At 41.6% G+C, this 21,541-nt stretch overlaps 2 protein-coding genes across 2 annotated transcripts; both read left to right on the forward strand.

Annotated features, from left to right (window-relative positions):
- Positions 1-485: 485 nt before the first annotated feature.
- LOC129003490 (uncharacterized) lies at positions 486-1,622 on the forward strand. Its single transcript, XM_054431785.1, has one exon. It carries the CDS (start codon positions 486-488, stop codon positions 1,620-1,622), a length of 1,137 nt encoding a protein of 378 aa, XP_054287760.1.
- Positions 1,623-3,403: 1,781 nt separating this feature from the next.
- On the forward strand, positions 3,404-4,726 carry LOC129003491 (uncharacterized protein F54H12.2-like). Its single transcript, XM_054431786.1, has one exon. The coding sequence runs from the start codon at positions 3,404-3,406 to the stop codon at positions 4,724-4,726; it is 1,323 nt and encodes a 440-aa protein (XP_054287761.1).
- Positions 4,727-21,541: the final 16,815 nt, after the last annotated feature.

Consider the following 21,541-nt stretch of genomic DNA (forward strand, 5'->3'; position numbering starts at 1 on the left):
ATCTGTTACGATTTATCGTCCGCGAAGGTAGTGTGATAAATTGGGATAAGAACTTTGCGGTGTATGTGCGAAATGAAAAAATTCCCGATTCAAATATCGTGGACATATTACACTGCATAGTGAGAGTACGTATGGTGGATTACATGCCCGCCGGGTGGTACGAAGTCATGAACGCGTTACGCGACATGAATGTGCCCAAGGAGTATATCAACAATTCTACAGCATTACAGTATCTGGGTGCGGGATACAGATCGTTACGTGGTGACGCAACGTCAGCTGTAGCGAGTAGTTCGATCACATCATCGACTCCGAGAACACCTATGCGTGATCGTTTACGTTCGGCTTACAATCAGCAGCGTACGTTATCCCCTACGTCACCATTACCCTCGTTGGCGGCTCATCGAAGACAACGACTGCTTGATAGAGATCAATTACAATCGCCGTTGGACAGGTGGGAACCGTTTTCGCCGTAGTGCGGATAAATCATGAAACGAGTGTACTACAATCCCGAAGATCCTGCATCATACGGTGGTGTCACACGTCTATTACATGCGATACGCGAGAAGGAGGGGAAAGTTAAGAAGAAGAATAGGACAAAACGCCAAACAGTGCTGGACTGGTTACGGACACAAGACACTTACACGTTGCACAGACCGGTGCGTCAACGATTCGCCCGCAACCGTTACGTGGTATTCGGTCCTGACGAACTGTGGCAAGCGGATTTGAATGATATGCGCGGTCTGAGCTCGTTCAACGATGGAATCAACTATCTGCTGACAGTGATAGATGTGTTCAGTAAACGACTTTACGTGATAGCGTTGAAAACAAAAAGCGGCAAAGAAGTGGCCGACGCATTCGAGAAAATATTAAAAAACCCCTCTGTCACGGTACCGCGCTGTCTACAGACGGACAAGGGAACTGAGTTCACCGGCGTCAAGGTAAAACAGTTGTTCAGAAAATACGACGTTAGATATGTTACAACACAGAACCCTGACGTGAAAGCGGCGGTCGTGGAACGTGTGAACCGCACTTTGAAATCACGCATGTGGCGTTATCTTACGTATAAAAACACGTACCGTTACATCGATGTGCTACAACAACTGGTGAACGCCTACAATCACAGTGCGCACAGCAGTCTGGGTACTACTGCTGACGGCAGAGCCGTACGTCCGATTGATGTGAAAAAAGAAGATAAGAAACTCGTATATCGAGTGTGGCGACACATGTACAGTAGTGGCAGCGGCATCAAGACTAAATTACCTAAGCGTAGAAAGGCAAAATTTGTGGCGGGCGATACGGTACGTATTGCAAAAGAAAAAAATATTTTTGCCAAAGGATACGAGACGAATTGGAGTAAAGAAGTGTTCGTGGTGGACCGCGAGTACGGTCATCATCCGTTACCGTTGTACGTGTTGCACGATTTGAACGGGTCACCGTTGATTGGTCGTTTCTACGAAGAAGAATTGCAAAAAGTCACCGTGCCGCCAGACCGACTGTACGATATCGATAAAATATTGGACACTAAAGGCAGTGGCCGCAGTAAGCGTTATCTCGTCAAGTGGAAAGGTTACGGCGACGAGTTCAACTCTTGGATACCGGCGTCAGAAGTGAAACAATTATAAAGGACAACAACCGCGTATCAGTGACAATGAGTAAACATAATCAGTTCTATTTGACCTTGCCCAGTAACAGTTCAATGAATTACTATCCGAACAACACAGTGGCTGATTATATAACTCAACTACCTACGTCTATCCATCTGACGGATGGTGAATGGGAAGTGGCTCTAGTTGAAGCGCATTACCCCTGTTCATTTCTGACGGTGAGCGATGATGCGAAGATATTTATCTACCATGAAGATCGCAGCGCTATAGCCACTGGCGGTGCTGACAAAACCAATAAAGTCAAAGTGGACATTCTCAAAGTGGAGCCTGGCAACTATAGCGATATCACCGAGTTGATACAAGTGTTGAACGCCATGGAACGCTTGAGGTTTTACGCCACTTTCATGTACGATGAAAACACCAAAGTGGTGGAAATAGCGATTCGCAGTCACGTAGTACAAATGGAATTGAGCACCGGTCTCGCGCTGCAGTTGGGGTTCGATCCTGTCGAGACGGACATGAAGACCAACAAGAAAGCCAAACTGCCGGCCAACATACAAGCCGGACTGCCGGGTGACATGTATGTGTATTGTGATTTGGTGGAGCCTCAGTTGGTGGGTGACACGGTGGCACCGTTATTAAAGATCGTCAACATCGATACGACAAACTACATGTACGGCGCGCACAAGACCGTGCATTTCACCGATCCGCATTACGTGCCCGTCATCAAGAGCACATTTGAGAACGTGGAAATTGACTTAAGGGGCAGCACAGGCGATCATCTGCCATTCCACTTTGGGACTACGTGCATGAAACTACACCTGCGCAGATCGCTCACGCTGGCATAAATATACTAGCAGCAGCAACGTAAACGGCGTCGACTGCGAAAACGACGACGACAACTAAAACGACGACAACAGCGAATACGACGGCGAATTCGACGGCGAATACGACGGCGATTACGACGGCGAATACGACGGCAAATACGACGGCGAATACGACGGCGAATACGACGGCGACAACATCAACGAAGACGACAGCAACAGCATAAACATCAGTGGCAGCAACAGTAGGAGCAACAGCAGCAGCAGCAGCAGCAACAACCACGATGAATACGAACGATCCGTATTTGGCCTACTATCGGCGACAGTTACAACAGTCGGGTAACGGTGTATCGTCCGTGTACAGAGGTGCACCGTACCAGCGCGGTCATGGCATCGGCAGTTTCCTCAGTGGACTCATGCGGTCTGTAGTGCCGTTACTAAAGTCTGGTGCAACCGCCATGGGCAAAGAGGCTTTGCGTTCAGGTGTTGGTTTCCTCGGCGACATAGTGTCCGCTGGTGGTACACAACATCCGAGGTACGCGGCCGCCACACGCCTCAAAGAATTCACCGGCTCGTTGAAACGCAGAGCCGATGACAAATTGGAACGCGTATTGAGTGGAGGTGGTCGTGCCGTCACATATAAGAAAAGACGTGTCCATCGCGTCACACCGCAGTCGTTAGCGACACTTCTCAGAGTAAGGACGTCCACCGCTGCCACAACAAAACAGAGAAGGAGTAGGAAGAGTATGAAAAGACCTGTTATCAATAAGGGACAGAAAAAGCGTAAACCTACAACAAAAAGACTACCTCGACGTTCCGGCGCCAGCAGCAGCAAAGTTAAAAGCGTCAATAAGAAGAGTAGAAACAGGAGGAATAGATCTACTAAAAGAAGAGTAGCAAGAGGAATACCGTCGATAGACGATATATTCAATTAGACTATATTTTCCTACAACAAGAAGAAGAAAAGAAAAGAAAATGTCATTCATTCATCAGAAATCGTGTGAATGCGTTAAAACCGAATTGGATTTATTCTCTTTACCACCTACTCAGACTAGTATAGAGAACGGCAAATGGATTCAGTACAAGCCGATCTCGTCTTTGACAGACGATTCGCCGATAGAGTTTGTCATACCGGCTAACGGAGAAGAATACACGGACTTGACGCAATCTCTGTTGCACATCGAAGCGACAATAGTGAAAGATGACGGCACAAAAGTGGAAGAGGCGTTAGTCGAAGAGATGGGTCCTGTTAACAATTGGCTCCATTCGCTGTTCAGTCAAGTGGATCTGTACATCAATCACAAACTGGTGTCACCACAAAACAACACTTACGCTTATCGCGCCTATTTGGAAAATCTACTGAACTATGGCGGTAGCGCAAAAAAGTCACATCTCACCAGCACAATGTTCTACGAAGACATAGCCGACAAAATGGACGATTGCGAGGCAAACAACGCAGGACTAGTGAAACGACGCGACTTCGTTAAGAAGAGCACGTACATCGATATGGTGGGAAATTTACATCTAGATTTGTGCAATCAAGCCAAGTTTATGTTGAATGGTGTGGAAATGCGATTGCGTCTCGTCAGATCGAGAAACTCATTTGCCATAATGTCGAAAACAGCAACGAACTACAAGGTGCACATTCGAGAGGCCAATCTGTTTGTGCGTCGTTGTAACATCAATCCCGGCGTGTTGGTGGCGCACAGCAAGACGCTGGAAAGTGGTACGGCCAAGTATCCAATCACACGTGTGGACGTGAAATCCATCACGCTACCGAGTGGTATTCTGGGCAAGACATTGGACAGTGTGTTTCTCGGTCAGTTGCCGAAACGCATAATCGTGGGACTGGTGGATAATGTGGCGTTCAACGGTGATTTCAAGAAAAACCCGTTTAATTTTCAACACTTCAATTTGAACTATTTCGCTCTGTACATCGACGGTGAACAAGTGCCATGCAAGGCGTTGACACCGGCCTTCACGGGAGACTCGAAACTCTACGCACTCGCCTATCACACGCTGTTCACCGGCACCGGTATACAGTTCGCCGACAAGGGCAACGAGATTGGCAGATCGGCTTATCCGAACGGCTACTGTCTGATGGCGTTCGACCTGACGCCGGACATGTCGGCCGGCGAATCGAGTCACTGGAATCTGGTACGAAACGGCAATTTGCGCATCGAACTGCAATTCAAAGAAGCATTGGCCTCGTCCATCAACTGTATAGTGTACGCCGAAATGGACAATGTAATCGAAGTGGACCGACATCGCAACGTGTCCGTGGATTTCAGCGGCTAAATACAAGAACCAACCCCCACCGCATAGCTCAGTATCGCACTGACCTTTGATCGTGATGGATCGTTGTTACCTTCAAGCTCCGTCGCACCGACAGAAACAGCAGCAGCAGCAGCAGCAATGTAGGCACAGTGATTGCACAGCTGTGGTTTTGGACCTACAGTGTTTCAAGGACAACAACAACGATTTCATAGTGAAAGAAGCCAGTGTAGTTGACGTGTCGACTGGCACATTGTTATTACATCACATCGCACGTGCGCCGTTCGATCGTGACGCGTTGACTGCGGATAAACTCAGAGAGTCCTATTGGTTGACCAAACATTGTCACGGACTCGACTGGAATCGCGGTGACGTGTCATACTCCGTGTTGATCGATAAATTGCGCACTTGCCTCTCGCGTCGCAGCATCGTATATGTTAAGGGAGTGGAAAAGAAAGAATACATTATCAAGAATCTAATCACAGACGTGAACAACAAGTACAATAGATGGAGTGACAATATTACAACTGTGGTGGATTTGTGCGATATTGGCTGTGGTTCACTTGCTTCGATTGGCAATCTACTGTCCGCCAACGTGTTGCGATGTGGTCGACACAAAACCGTACAACACCGTTGCTCGCTCTCAAACTGTACTCTGTTACGTGGCTGGCTACTACTCACCGTCGAAGAGGCGAAAACGACACACTGCTGCCCATTGTACGATGATATATCGTCAACGACAGGAGGGCCGTCACCGTCACCATCACCACCACTGTCACTTATAACACAAGCATCGATGACAGTGACGACTACATCGATCAGTAGCAACGCCAGTCTCAATACTATTCCCGAAGAAGACGAAGAAGAAGAAGAAGACGTGACACAATGAACAGTACTGACATCAAAAGATATTTGTACCAATTACCAAGAGACAGAATCACGCACATCGGAGTGTACGCATCAGACCGTCTACCGACACGTATCGAGCCTTCGACGGCCATAGTGGTGAACACCATGCCACACACGGAGAGTGGTGAACATTGGGTAACCTTCTACATGGACAGTGACGCTACGCATATAGAATATTTCGACAGTTTCGGCCGTCAACCGTATCTGGCTGAATACCAACAGTTTTTAAGACGCAATTCACGTCGTTACATATCCAATAAATACCAACTCCAACGCTACGACACTTCCGTGTGCGGTCACTACTGTCTGACTTACCTGTACTGTCGCATAATGTACGACATGACGATGAATGATTTCATACAGCTGTTTGACGGTGATGCCACTTCCTTCGTCACACCCAGCAACGCTGTCAACAACGATGTTCTGGTTCGAAGACTCTTCGACATGTTTTACCACTGATTTTACTTACCTGTCTTTTATTTCTATTTGGATTGTATAAAAAGCTAATTTAAATTTGAATAAAAATAATAATATAGTTATCTAATGTACATTAGAATAAGTAAAGATTGGGAAAAAATAAAAACACAAGTGTATTTTGAAAACAATGTTGGTCTTTTTATTTTCCATCATGACTCTATATAAATCAAAACAAGAACAAGTGAGTGAATATATTTTCAAAATAGTTTCTGTACAATTCACAATTATGACCATAATATAAATAAGTATATATTGATTAATTTGTTTTTTTTTCAGTTTTACAATTACAGTAATGTTACAGTTGAAATAATTTGATTCTAAATTAAATATCACAGTTTAAAAAAGTTATCAAATATCACAGTTGAAAAACATTGACTTATTAAAAATTTGATTCCCTAAATAAATTACTATTTATTATTAATAAATATTTGGTATTTTGTTATACATTTTACTAGTATTTGTCCGTCAATTGTCTTTGCCATCACCACTACGACGACGATCCGAGGCTTATGCACCGCAAACACGCGCACTATGTTGATGTTATTGTTGAACTGCTTCAATCTACTTCTTCGATGTCAACGTCGTTATCGCCCGCATCCATTGTCGCTGACGGTGACGATACAATGTTGCGCCGACGGTGGCATCTACTGGCGTTCCCGTTGCAGTCTTCTGGAGCCGATAGCATTGCCCGGTGCGCTGGAATTCTATAGTGGCCCCACGGTAACGTATTGACACCGTCCTCTTCGATATAACGTTTGTCATCGTACGGCGCCATCGATCGTTTTGACACCACAACGGAGTATATTATGTGGTGCCGTGTCTGAAATCGATCGTTATCCGTGTATAAGACCCGCTGTTCTTGTAGACATCGTCTGTAATCGTCTACAGTCAGGCCTTTGGCCACTACGGCGCGATTCACCCCCTTGGCTCGTTTCACAGGTGGTGTATCGTCGCCGACACTGTCTTCGCTGCTACCGGTCCGCAGGAACATGAAGCAGTACAGTTTCGCCATCAGGCCGATGAATTCACTAATGATCACCCCGTTGGCTTCGTCCTTGAATTTCCCCAGGACCCGGGCGTTGGTCGGATCGTAGCAGATATGGTCCCGGGGATAGTTGCTGGTGTCGAAGTCGTCCAGGTGATTCACCATGTCCTCGTACACGTCTACGGTACGGATTAAATAGATCAGCCCGTCAGTGTCAATGTAGAGAAGTCTGAGCCGATCTATTCCATACCGCTCTTGCAGACGGTAGTGGAATCCGTACATCCACGTCTTACTGTGGTCCAGAATGCACATACCCGCGTACACCGGCTTGTCCAAGATGACGCGGACTTTATTCATGTGTAGTAGGGCCAAGTCTTTGTTGTACCACGTCCGGTCACTGAAATTAGACTTGGCCACGTACTTGGTGTACGTCTTCGGGTTTGTAGCCAATTTGATGTTGATATGTTTTCTTACATTCTGGAGGCTCATACCATAGACAGCGTTGACCATAAGCTTAAATAATTCTACCTCAAACTTGTTCTTGGCCTGCTGCCTTAGACTGGTATTCATCGCCACGTACGGTTGTAGCCACTTTCGCTGCTTGAAGCGCAGAACACGATGTATCCGACGCACACGCAATCCGTTGTCCATCGCCTGCTGAAGTGCTCGATAATGGATTACGTATGCGTCTTTATCAAACAGGGTGACCATTAGTTTTGCAGATTTGCCTACGCTGTATGTTCGGAGGACGTCATCCGTATATGGCAATTGGTCTCGAGGTGCTTTACGCAGTTCCGGACAGAACGGTAGGTCTCGGTGTTTGTCATGGAGTCGAGGGTCTCGTGGATACTCCAAATCCACCTCCAAGACGTAGCCTACATCTCCGTCTGTCGGTATGTCCTCGATGACCAAATCGTCTATTTCCTGACGCGACAGCCACTCGAAATCTTTGTACGGGAGCGACTGGGACATGGCCCATCCGTATAGGTTGTTAGCGTCGTAGTACATAATATAATCTCCATATTCGCTGTTATTACTATTGTTGTTGTTGATGTTATCTACGGCACTAACACTAGTCGCAGGTGCGAACCGACCGTCTCGGCTGACGCCATCTTCCAATCGCCTCTTGTTGTTGCTGCTCCTGCTACCACCTGCTGATGTTGAAGGATTGTTGACGGTGGTAGCTTTGGTATATTTATTATTGGCGACAGCGTGTCGGGTTGCGCACTGGGTCAAGCCGCCCCGGATCCCTTTCTCGAAGAACAGGTACATATCTACGTCCTGTAGGGTATCCAGGGTCACGTCAGTTTTAAAGAGCATCACGTCCCAAGCGTACGACGGTAAGGTCAACCAGTGGGCTGGATCGAGGTCGTAGTGTTCCAGACACTGGTCCCGAAAACCCTCGAAGACGTCCGCCAACAGCAACACGTCTGTTTTCAAATACAAGTCGGCGTAGTCTCCGAGGGTGTTGCAATTAAAATGTGACCATACGCGTCGGGCGTGAGCGTAATCCTCTTCTTTTACGTCCTCCTTGGGTAGGCTGTCTCTGAAGGATTCCGGTGGAGGTAACACGTTTTCGTCCAATACCGAGAGTGACGTTACGTACTCGTATGGGAAAACTCCTTTGCGATGTACAAGTGCAAAGTCAGCATCGTTAGGGAAAAATGATTTGGTGATTCGAAGATTTTCTATTGGCATTAGGGAAACTAAATTTGACAAGGCTCGGGACAAAAATCTATAAGAGTCTACAAATCGGAGTGTGAGTCGGTTGTGACGATTCGCACCGTCATGTACGAATCGTTTGCTAAAAGATATGTATTTTTCTTCTGTATTGGCGAGTACGTTTACGTCACCTCCGTCTATGGCCAGCTCCCTTACCACAAAATGAGCGTCGTAGTTACTCAAATTGTGGAAGTAGCAATGTATCGTGTCTTGCTCCTTGAATTTTAAATTGCAAGACCGATGAGCTGCACCTCGAAACGTGTAGGGGGGTGAGTGTTGGTGATCACGAACTTTCGGATCGTTTCGGCCGTCACCGTCATCGACGAATGGTTTCTTACAGATGTGACATCTGGTGGCGGCACGAAACTCCGCTTCTTGCTGCGCATCTAATCGTGGTTCGGTCCGGCGTGTTTTGTACAAAACATCTCCTATACGCCGGACGTCTTTCTTGATGGATTGCATGAAATGATGCGCAGCATTCTCACCCCTATACAGACGAAGTTCCGAAAACGTGTTACCGTGGTCCTCTTGATCGGTTCCTAACCTGTGGCTATCACGAACGTAGTAAGCGTACGCGTACGGTCTGTGAACCTTCCTTGTCCTGACATGTTCAGAATCCGGTCTATTGTTCTTGTGATGATGGTGATGTGGCTTTCCCCCTCGCTGTGTTGCTGGATCTTCATCCGGAGGGGGAACGGTTGGTGGATCTGTGAGAGGTCGGTTGTCTTCTCGATCGTATGGTACGAGCGCACACTCGAAGTCAGCATAGATAGTGAATCTTTGTCGCTGTGTACGCTCGTACCTATCAAATTTGATATGTTTCTTCGGAGCCAGATCGGTGCGCAATGGCGCGTGGTCTAAACAATACTTCTTGTGTTCTGCAAGTCGCTGCTCACCCCGTTTACCGTCGACTGTCGGTCTGTTGTCAAAATGAGCGAAACAGCGCTTGCAGACAAAGAGTCGTTCACGATGTCTGGTAATCTGACTCCGGACCACCCTCTCGAAGTCAGCAATGAATGCGTAATGAGTAGAATTGTCATCTGTCAGGTACAAGAGGTCGAAATGGTTATCGAGTTCTCGGTCTACTACACGGAGTGGATATACGATGTATTCATACTTTGTTGTAAATTGACCATCTCTCCGTGTAGTCCGGACCCGATCCAATCCGTACACGTTCACGCTTACACCAGCATTCCTCTTCTCGAATGTCGGGATCTGTTCAAGTTGTACAGGGAAAGTGATTTTTGTGAAATCTAAATTTATTCGCGCACGGAACTCAGGTGGAAAGTCCGTGGCGTCTAACTGACGATTAAACGAATTTTGAATGAATTTAGATAGAATAGCGTACATAAAACATTTTTGATCCCGATCATTCCGGACGTTGATCACGGCTCTTTTTGCGGCGACGCACTGGGGCAATGGAACGTATGAACTGCCTCCGAGAGGACGATAAACATTTATTCGGATTTCCATATCGATTATCCTCCCGAATGTCCAGCCCGAGCCCTTCATTTCACACGTCTCCTTTTCATCCACTAACTTCTGAAACAACTGACCGCACAGGTCTTCAATGTCAGTGGACCGGAAGACGGTGACGTTCTTGGTTTTGAAAGCGCGTCGACACGTTTGGTCGTGAACGTTGGTAAATTCACAGTCCAGCCACAGGTTAGTCTTGATGGCAGTCACGTGTTCTAATATGCGGTGCATAAGCGTAACTACCTGATCAAACAAAGTCGTCAGAAATTCCGGGATAGTAAGCCAAGAGGGCGCTTCGTTACGTAGGCGATACGTCTTCAGACGCCCAAGAAACGCCGTCTCGACTTCCTCAAAGTCATCTGGTGAAATGTTTGTCGGAATTTCTGACGGTTCATCATCATCATCATTGTCCCTAATACTACTACTACTACTACTACTACTAGTGTTTAAGTTGTTACCATCACCACCTCCATATTGAATACTATTATCGTTTGAGTTATTGTTGCTGACCGAAGGACCAGCAGATGGAGGTGGTGATGGTGGAGAATCCGCAGTGCCCCATATCCGCACTTTCTCAGCAACGCAGTGGAAGCGGGAATGTCTGTTCAAATGGTAATGCGTTTTGAATACTCTATCACACTTAGGACACTGGAATCTCCGTAGTGGTGATAATAATGATGATGATGATGTGGTCGCAATCACTACCGGACAATTGGTCTCCCTATGTCGATTCAGGTTAAATCTTCTTGTGAAGGAAAGACCACAGTCCGTACAATTGAAACTCACTGTTGGGTTACGTGGTGATGGCTGTGGGGGTGGGGATGTTGGCTGACGATGTTGATCCAAATGCTGCTGCTGCTGCTGCTGTTGCCACGGACGCCAGAGATGCTGCTGCTGCTGCTGTGGTGGCTGCTCCTGCTGCTGCGGTGGCTGCTCCTGCTGCTGCGGTGGCTGCTGCTGCTGCTGCGGCTGCTGTTGCTCTGCTGGTTCTGGCTGCGGCAATGTCGAAGCCGAAGTTGTCAGATCTATGATAAACAAATAAAAGAAAACAATTTGATTAGAATAAAATAAAAAGTTATACTTCTTGTAATTGATAATAAAAAAATATGACTTTAAAATTGTCATAATATTGAAATCTGACTTAAAAATTGTCTTAATATTGGAATATGTTTGATAAGTGAATGTAATAATTATTTATATTTATTTCCATTTGGTTCCATATTGATCTGGTCTCATCTTAATATGATGGTTCTGTCTTATATATTTTTTTTTTATTCACAATAATAAAAATTGCATTAAATTCGAACTTCTTTATTCTCCAATCAAGTTTTAATCTTGACGTATAAATTGTAAAAATAATATTTATATTACATACCAATATTATCCGGAATGGGTGGCGAGTTGTGGCCAACATCATCACCGTCGAAATTGACAGGCAACTCGTAGTCAAAATCCAATGATGGGCCAGCCGTCACGTTCTGCTCATGCATGGTAATGGTATCAGACCGTCTCTCTGCAAGCAAATGATAACTTTTGTCAAGGTGTCATAATTTATAAAATTTAATAAAATTGAATATGGATAGTAGCAATCTCTGAAAAAAATGTACAATCTGTTTTTCTTCTTCTTTTTCTTCAATGTGATCCGTTGTCAATTTTTACATTATTATTTATTCTCAACAAGTGATCTCTATTCCATTAAATTAAATTCCATTTAAATAAAAATGTTCTACTTCTTCATTATAATATAAGTATTTAAATTTTATTTTATACAGTAAATCAATTTTTTTTTCATCTACCTTGACTTGGAAATAACAAATAGTAAAGATTTTTTTTTTTATTCAATTTATAATTGTATAATAAACAAACCTTCCGCTAATTCAACGATTGGTTCCGTCGTCAAGCGATTATCATCGTTGTCATTGACGTCGAAGACCTCTTCGATCCTCAAGACGTCGTTGACTTTGTCGTTGTTCTCGTTGTCATCGTCGCTGTTATTCTCCGGCGTCTCAAACCGTCGAGAGTGAGTCTGCGGCGGAGAATGTGGCTGCGGCGACGACTGTGGTGGTGGCGGATGTGGAGCTCGGCCAGATCCGTGAGTCACCGCATAGTGTCGTTGGAGATTGCTCCGACGGGAAAACGAAACGCCGCACCAGTCGCAAGCGTATCTCACCATTCGCAGGTGGACCGTGCGCAAGTGGCGCGTGACGCTATCCCGCCGTGAGAATTCCCGATGACACACGGGACACACGGTCGGACCCAGTTCCGCCGCCGCTGGTGGTGGACCTCCGAATAAATATCCATCCATCTGCGACAATATCATGCTCACGTTAACCGATTGAATAAATTAAATAATCAGTTGGTAACCGTAAATACTGAACTAAAACCACGCGTGTGTAGTATGAAATATGACCTGAGATTGTCCTGAACTGTCATCACGTATTTAAATAAAAAATTCCAATTTCAAAAAATTAAAATAAAGTAAATACTTATCAATTAAAACTTTGAATAAGGCGAATCAATTTTTTTTATTTGTTCAATGTAGTGTACAGTTACAACTAAATTTTACTATTGTGTCAGATAGACTATACTAACGTTACACACTATGCTAATCTCACTCACATATCGGCTTGTATTTAATTAATCATAAAAAGAAACTCTCCATCTATACTAACATTGGCTACAACTCTTCGTTTGAACGATATATGTTAGAGACCCCTAAATGTAAATGAATGATAAAAAAAGAATTCATATATTTATGGTAAAATTTGAAAAACATTATTAGAAGAAACGTTTAAAAAATATATATATATATATATATATATATATGAAACTAATATGTTTAACTTAAAAATATTAAAAGTGTTGTACTCAATGTTTAAGTAGATATGTTAAAGACTCGTAAGAATAGTAAAAAAAAAATCTTTAAACGAAATAAATATAGATTTAAGGTTAAATGGATTAATAATGTTACATAATATATATAATCTCTGTAAACCTCGTATATTACATCTGTTAAAAGTTCAAAAAAAATTATAATAATACTATCACACACTTACTATATAAATATTATTTCGAGTACTTACGGCTTTTAATCACAATAATCCAATGTGCACAAACAGTGATGCAATAGTTGTAGCTGCTGCTCGAACACACAACCTATCACACTGAACACCAAACCATAACTGAGGGTCTGCTGTAGGGACGTGACGCACAAAGACGAATCTTCTACGTCGCAGTGTCAGGCACTGGCAGGTACGGTGTATTGGAATGGAAACTTCCAGGAATTTTAAACTAACAATAGAGAAATATCCAGTGGTAAACAACACGTGTTCCTTTGTAGGCATCTATCGACGGAACGTTCCAGGAGGTTATCCTTTGTAAGTGGACTAAACAAAGCTCTTTAGATGCTTGTCACGATTTGCTCACCTTCGTCAAATGTAATGGCCTTACTAAAAGCTTTTAGAAACTCAACTAATGGATCTGTCAATCACCCGTTAAGTGGATTTCTTTGTATCCTAGGATCAAAGGGAGCGCCGCCGTTTATTGCTTTCCATTGTATCGAAAGATCAAAGAGACTGCCGACTACACCTCTCTCCGTGGGAGGTCTAGCACATCCCAGGATGTGCCGGTGTATCGAAAGATCAAAGGGAGCGCGGCCGCCGTTAATTGTTTTCCATTGTATTGAAAGATCAAAGGGATAGCCGCCAGCACTTCGCTACGTGGGTGGTCTGGCACATCTCGGAGGTGCCAGATGGCAGGGAAGAGGAAAGGGGAGGTGCTGGATAGTGCTGGAAGGGGGGAGGATATGTGCAGGATTGAAGCAAATGAAACTATCGAATGAAACAACCGAATGAAAACAACCGAATGAAACAACCGAATGAAAACAATCGAATGAAAACAACCGAATGAAAACAACCGAATGAAAACAACCGAATGGAAACAATCGAATGGAAACAACCGAATGAAAACAATCGAATGAAAACAACCGAATGAAATATCGAATGAAACTATCGAATTTGTGTTGGGGGGGGGGGAGGTGCTAGGGGGGGGGGATGTGCAAGGGGAGGGGGATGTGCAAGGGGGGGGGGAGGTGCAAGGGTGGGGGGGAGAGGTGCAAGGGGGGGGGGGATGTGCAAGGGGAGGGGGATGTGCAAAGGGAGGGGGAGGTGCAAGGGGGGAGGTGCAAGGGGAGGGGGATGTGCAAGGGGAGGGGGAGGTGCAAGGGGGGGGGGATGTGCAAGGGGAGGGGGAGGTGCAAGGGGGGGGGGAGGTGCAAGGGGGGGGGATGTGCAAGGGGAGGGGGATGTGCAAGGGGAGGGGGAGGTGCAAGGGGGGAGGTGCAAGGGGAGGGGGAGGTGCAAGGGGAGGGGGAGGTGCAAGGGGGGAGGTGCAAGGGGAGGGGGAGGTGCAAGGGGAGGGGGATGTGCAAGGGGAGGGGGAGGTGCAAGGGGGGGGGAGGTGCAAGGGGGGGGGGGATGTGCAAGGGGAGGGGGATGTGCAAGGGGAGGGGGAGGTGCAAGGGGAGGGGGATGTGCAAGGGGGGGGGGAGGTGCAAGGGGGGGGGGGAGGTGCAAGGGGGGGGGATGTGCAAGGGGGGGATGTGCAAGGGGAGGGGGAGGTGCAAGGGGGGGAGGTGCAAGGGGGGGGGGGTGCAGGGGGGGGGTGAGGTGCAGGGGGGGGGGGGAGGTGTGGCCGCAGGAGGCGGGTGGTGGAGGTGGAGGCGGTGGTGTTGCTCCCCTTACTCCCCTCTTTAAGTCCCCCAAAGACTACTACTGTTGTGTTATTACTGTATGATATATAAATAGTAAAAGATATATTTGTCTGATATAATTTCGTTAACCTAAGGCTGTGTAAGTAAAAACAAAGTAGAACACCAATTCTAATTATGTTAATTCTACTGTACCAAACTTTATAAAGCCCTGAGACATTTCTTATGTTCCATTTTATTTGTATGTTAATTAATCATTCATTTTTTAGGATGAGTTTCATCCAATTTTGTACCCTATTTTTTTTAAACAGTCATTAATAAGAGAAATCCATCTCTATTACGAACAGTAGAGTTAATTCATTCATCAAAACCAAATGAACTATCAATTTGAGTATAACATATTATTTTTGCCATTCAATCAGTTTTACTGTTGATATATATGAAATACGACAGCAGTCTTTTGTCTCTTCACTCACATAATATTGCGACCAACTTTGACATATGGTAATAAATCTGAAGCGTAAAAGTGATGAATGTTGGTAACACTAGTGTGGCAGTCTACATTACGTTGCACCTCTGTTGCAGTAAAAAATACATTGAAAATCACAATTGTTCAGCCATGGTGAATTACTGCTAAGTTTGACGGCATTCAATCTCCTACACTAATTAGCAGCGTTTTTCGCTTCCAGTGGTGATAATAGGTTGTTAAAGTAACATAATATTTGCAAGTTGTATAAATACTCTGGGAATTGAACAAAAACTCTTATTATTTGGCCGGAAATATTTAATACATCTTGTACATTTTTCAATGAAAGAAGACTATTAGTCGGCCTAAATTTATAGTAATGCATTGTTTGATGTAAAAAGCATTTAAAATGAATTATTTTCAGTACAGACATGCCTTCATTATGGCGCATAATAGTCGACATGATCCGTAATCTTCACGCGACATTTTAGTATCCGCTTTTTGTTCGCCTAACCCAAGATTCGCCTATTGTGTCTGACGATGATTGGAGTCAGATTGGAGTCACCAATCAAAATCATTCACCACTTACCATCTTTTATATGTATTTACCGTATTGTAAACAGTTTAAGTGTAAATATATTATAACAAGTGTTGTTTGAAACTTTATTTACTTTCAGGTATTTATTGGGCAAATTTCACATGGATTCTACTTCCAGGTAAGAAATCATTCATAACATTTCTTATATTGCTATGAGACAAGTAAACACTCTTTACCTGTTCTTTTGTAGCAATGTTCAGCTAAAAAAAAATGAGTTTTTAGATTTATCTGTACTTAGTGTCTACAGTTGGTCCGTCTGTTTATGACTCCTGTATCTATAAAATAATATTACTAATGTTAATAGTTTAAAAGCATTTAAAATTCATTGAAAACATGCACTACACTTACATAGTGCTATCCTAAAATAATAAGCAAGTGAAACAGTTAAAATTGTGCACGTATGGCGAGGCTTTGGCCATGTATGAAGATGTCTTGAAACCTTCTAGTCCCCGGAATTCGTCACTACTGATCAGTTATTTGTCACAAATACATTATGTGTTTTCCTGTAACAGTGGTGTGTCCGTAAATAAATAAATAGATACGTCTACGCTGTTCAGTAATTTAGAGCAAAGCTTGTACTGCAAGTATTGCGTCGGGAGAATATCACGGCACACTCCCCTTTATCTGCATTTGTACACATTATCCAGTAAATAGTATGTACGCACCATTGGTATCATCTTTAAACTGCATTCACATAAAAAAAGATCATAGAATGCATTACGAATATCACTTCCACTTTTTCAAATATTACCACCATTTTCCAATATAACAGCTAACTTTAAAATTTGTATTACCTGGATTCTATGTAGTATATTTTTAGTAGAACAAATACCTTTTAAGTATTAGTTAGTTGCCATTCAACTTTTCTCCTAAAAATAACTCAAAACATGTCGTACAATAAATAAGTTAGAATCAATGCAGCATATATTATTTGTCGTCTTACACTTTATTCGGTTTTGCTGTATTGGTACGAGTGATGATGCAAAATTCATTGGAGCTTTATGAAACGTTTCGGACAAACAATTTAATGTTGGTTGGTTTAGCGGATCGTTTCAGCAAATGAAGGGGAAAATAGCTTTTTGTTGACAAGCAAATAGAAAGCGGACGCAATATTTTTTGTTGGCCAGTGAGTTATTTACGTTTGTGGTGAAGTTGCTTATTTTGGTCGATGTCATTACAACCACCAAATGCAATTACAATTTTGACAAACTTTATCAAAACCGTTATGATATTAAATGAGTTTTCAATTTGTGCTTGGTCAGACTTTAACATTCAATAAACGGAAATTTCTATCAAGTTTGGTTAGGTTTGTTTGAGTAGCTGGGTTGAAAAACATTTTCTTTTAATCAAAATAACTAAAAATTTAAGCAAAAATTATCCGAGTTGGAGGTCTTGAGGACAGTGGGAAAAATAGGCAAGGTCGCATAACATTAAGATAGGCAAGTTCATAACATAATACATAAATTGTTTATGTATTATTGCTTAAATCGCTGGAAAAGGCTTAACGTAATTGTAAAAAATTAAATTCTACTGGTATATCTGAAATATAATCAACTTTACCGGGGGATTCCAATATGGTTATGGTTTATTCTTGTGCAATAGTAAGTGTTGTGCAATAGTGCAATGATCAAGTCCTAATCTAAAGCTATTAAATTTCATTCACTAAGATATACATCCCCATATTTTAAGTGGGAATAATAATAATTCTGTCTTTATTTTATGAAGATGCATCAAGTACTTCATTTGGACTCTAAATCGTCCAACTTTTGTTCCGTTTTAATGGATGTATGCACACAGTTTTATGCAACTGAACGAAATTCAATTCAAACCAACTACTGTACATTTATAAATAAAAAGAAGAATTTCAATGAATCAAAAACATAACCAAGTCATAGTGACACTTTATTGAAGTATTTTGAAAACTCAGTACAACAATAAAAAATACTTGAGTAGCCTTACGAAAGTTTAGTGGCATACTAGGTCACAAATTCAGTATTGTAAATTCATAAACACAGATTATAATACGAAAATATTCACAACGTACTGCATGCTGTATCATAATGTAGTTGAAATTGTGGCCATAATAGCAAATGCATATTGATGTTGCATGTTGACCGCTCCTATACCGGACATGACTCCCTGTTGGTTGTAAATTTACATATTAACAAAAAAACTTCGTAGGCCCCTACATTTCGTCAACACCAATTTCAAATTTTAATAGTGAATTGTATATACCCGTAGTTTATTTTAGTATCACAAATAACATCAGTTTGACATATTACCAATATACTACATTAAATCTACTAGAATATAATATGCGTATAATGCTAACTAATAAAAATAATAAACATTTATAGCACTGTAGTTAGCTATTCACTGTTATCTTCCATTATTTACCTCACAACTGCCCATGGTAAAAATTGTATAAACTAAGGTTCTGGCATATTTTCGTAATACTACAACTAACTGTACTTTACTCTATCCTTGCGAAACATGGCAGCGAGGAAATTAGAAAGAGGTCTCCTAGCATTGAGGATTCATAATCTTAATTCTTATCGAGTTAAGCTATAAAATTGCATGTGATTTGAGGATAGAATATTCCTTATGATAGTGTTATACACACATGACTGATTTACATATAATTTATTTTTTGCATCCGATTTAAGATTGACAACTAAATCTATATAATTAATACGCTACACGAAATTTGTCGGTTGAACTCCTCCGCCATTTCTTAACCGATTTTATCCATTGACGTCTCATTGGAAAGAGCGTGTCGCGTAGATTTGCAAACTGACCTTACATTTTTGAAAAAGCCCCTTGGACTCTGCCCCAGTGGCTTTGAAAGTTCCCATGTTATTCTTATGAAGAATATAATTGTATACATTTTGATCAGCTGTATAATTTTATTGCTGTTATTTACTTTTCAAATCAATGAAACACATTGAGTACATTTATTTACTATTTGAGTTTGTGTAAACATAACCCCCAAGACGGATCGTGTTAGTATGGTTGTATCTTAAATTTGTATATTTATCGTTGTTTTGTTGCTATGATGGATTGTGTTAGCATGATTGTAACTTAAATTTGTGCATTTATCGTTGTTTTGTGTAGCTATAATTTGTTTATTATTTGTTGTTTATTTCTTTTAAATGTCTCCGACGCAACGAAACATAGACAGGAGGCGCAATCGTGATAACGACCGCAGCTAAAGAACAGTGGCGCGTAATAGGCTTAACTCCACAGTCTGAACCTGAACCTGGGCAACTTCAACTATTTGGTTACAAGTGTGCCCTAACACTACCCCAAAACGACTTTTCGTTCTCAATTGGCCCTCTATTAATGACCTGTGTTGCCTGTACATCGAGGCTTTTTGAGAAGGAGAGAACCGTCCGGAATGCTTTAGGTTTATCAATAACGAAGATAAACAGGGTCTGAGTTAAACAACGGTAATATTTGAGTTGACTCTTTTAAGCTCATTGTAAATATGACTGTCATTCAATCTGAAATAACTCCTGTAATACTTTGTAATTGCTCGAATTCGAGCAACATGTACACTAGTATTTGTTATTACTCGTATATAACAAAGTATCCTCTGTTAGGTGTTAGGGAATTGCTTTTCAGTAACGTTTCCATGACAACAGGTTTATTTATAGTGGGAGAACAGTATTTTTCCTGTAGTAAAAAAAATGGCTGTAAAGTCAGTCATTAAGATTCCTTTTGCACAAAAAAAGAAATTTTTTTAAATAACGATTAGGGCATTAATTAATTAGGGTATTTATTAATAAATTTAGGGTTTTAATTGATTTTAAAAGTTAAGCTTGGGGTGTATGATATATTTTGTGATTATAGACACAAACGTGAATACAACTTCTGCTTTGCCTACTTATGCGTTGTTTGTATACTTCTGATTTTAAGAACATTTTAATATAAATGTACATATACATTTATGTTAAAATGTTCTGTATTTTATTCGTATTTTAGTACAGTATAATATATACTGAACTAAAATCGAATAAACAACTTAGTTACCAGTATTTTGTACATGTTAATAGTTTTACATTGAAGGTACTCATATTATGTAGAATCTAAATAGAATTTTCTTTTTGAAAAAAGCTAACGACTAATTGAAATGTACAGTAATAGTATTTTAGTATCTTAGAGTCTTAGAGTGCCACAGTATATTAGAGTTTAGGTAAAACAATAAAAGGACGTTTTCTTTCCATTCTTCCAACAAAGAAGACAAATAAAACGTTAAGGGGCTTATCCCATTGACCAAGCTGATTCCAGTCCGACCCATTAATTACCGATCCATTAGGATTCCAGAATGTAGCCGCGGGAACAATCATTTCGCACATAGATGCTAGTTTGATAATATCTTTCTATATATATTTATTCCCAAACATAGATGAAACATAAAAAAGTTTAATAAAAATCCTTACGCTCGATGACATTGGTAAAAATGTTACTGTCAGCACAGTAGTATTTCATCATGAACATATGTTTTGATGATAACACTTTTTGCTATAATGGTAATAATATTCTACCACATGTGTTACTTCGTGAACAATATGCTAATGGAACAAAAAGTGAATGGCATGAACACGACCTCAGCCTTGTGTTTAGTGTTTGCTTCACTTTCTCTGTGTCTGTGACATTTTATTAAATTAGCAGAGGATGAAAATCAAAAACAATCTTTGGTTTACAATCTATAAATGTGTTTAATGATTAGAGTTGCAATGGTTGTGTTACTGTTTACGGGTGGATATTTTGCTTCACAAATTTTATTCGAACCTTTTAAAACAAGCAAGAAGGAAAAACATAATAGGATACGTTCCAATACTTAATAAAAAATATAATTTTCAGAAAAGAGTGCAATAAACATTCCACGTCAATAATAAAGTTTGGAAACAAGTGTTACAACGTTTAATCTATAAAAAAAGTTTTGTTATAATATATTAACGAAACTCGTCTCACATTTTCTCAAATATTTTTTGGTGTTCTCATTTAACATAGGAATCAAGTAATAGTTTGAAATGACTTCCATTAACGACAGGGAGGCGTTGGAATGACAACGTACATCTTCTCACAATATATTCAAATAACATTTGCATTATGAATGTTGTAAAAATACACACGTGAAGAAAAATAAACCACAGTTGTACCAATGGTGGTTAGTGCGCTTGACCTATTGACCTAGTGGTTGTGGATAAGCCCCACTAATCACTGATAGGTTCTAGCTATGTTTTAGTCTATAAACCCTTTCATTTGGTACGTTCCCTAAACTGCAGGTCTTTGTCAAATTTTCAAAAAAGTTTGATACAATTAAGGTTCATCAGTTTTCTAAGATTTTGTGTCTCAAATACATATTAAAACTGTCCTAACTAACTAAAAAACTATTGATAATTCTTGTTTTAATGTAATAAATGAATTTAAAACAATGTGCAAATACTTTGCTTATTAATAACTTGTAATCAATTTAAAGTTATTTTTTAAGT

The sequence above is a fragment of the Macrosteles quadrilineatus genome, unplaced genomic scaffold, assembly GCF_028750875.1.
Source record: "Macrosteles quadrilineatus isolate MER2022 unplaced genomic scaffold, UCM_ALF_1.0 Scaffold_9__3_contigs__length_116548681, whole genome shotgun sequence".
Lineage (NCBI taxonomy): Eukaryota > Metazoa > Arthropoda > Insecta > Hemiptera > Cicadellidae > Macrosteles > Macrosteles quadrilineatus.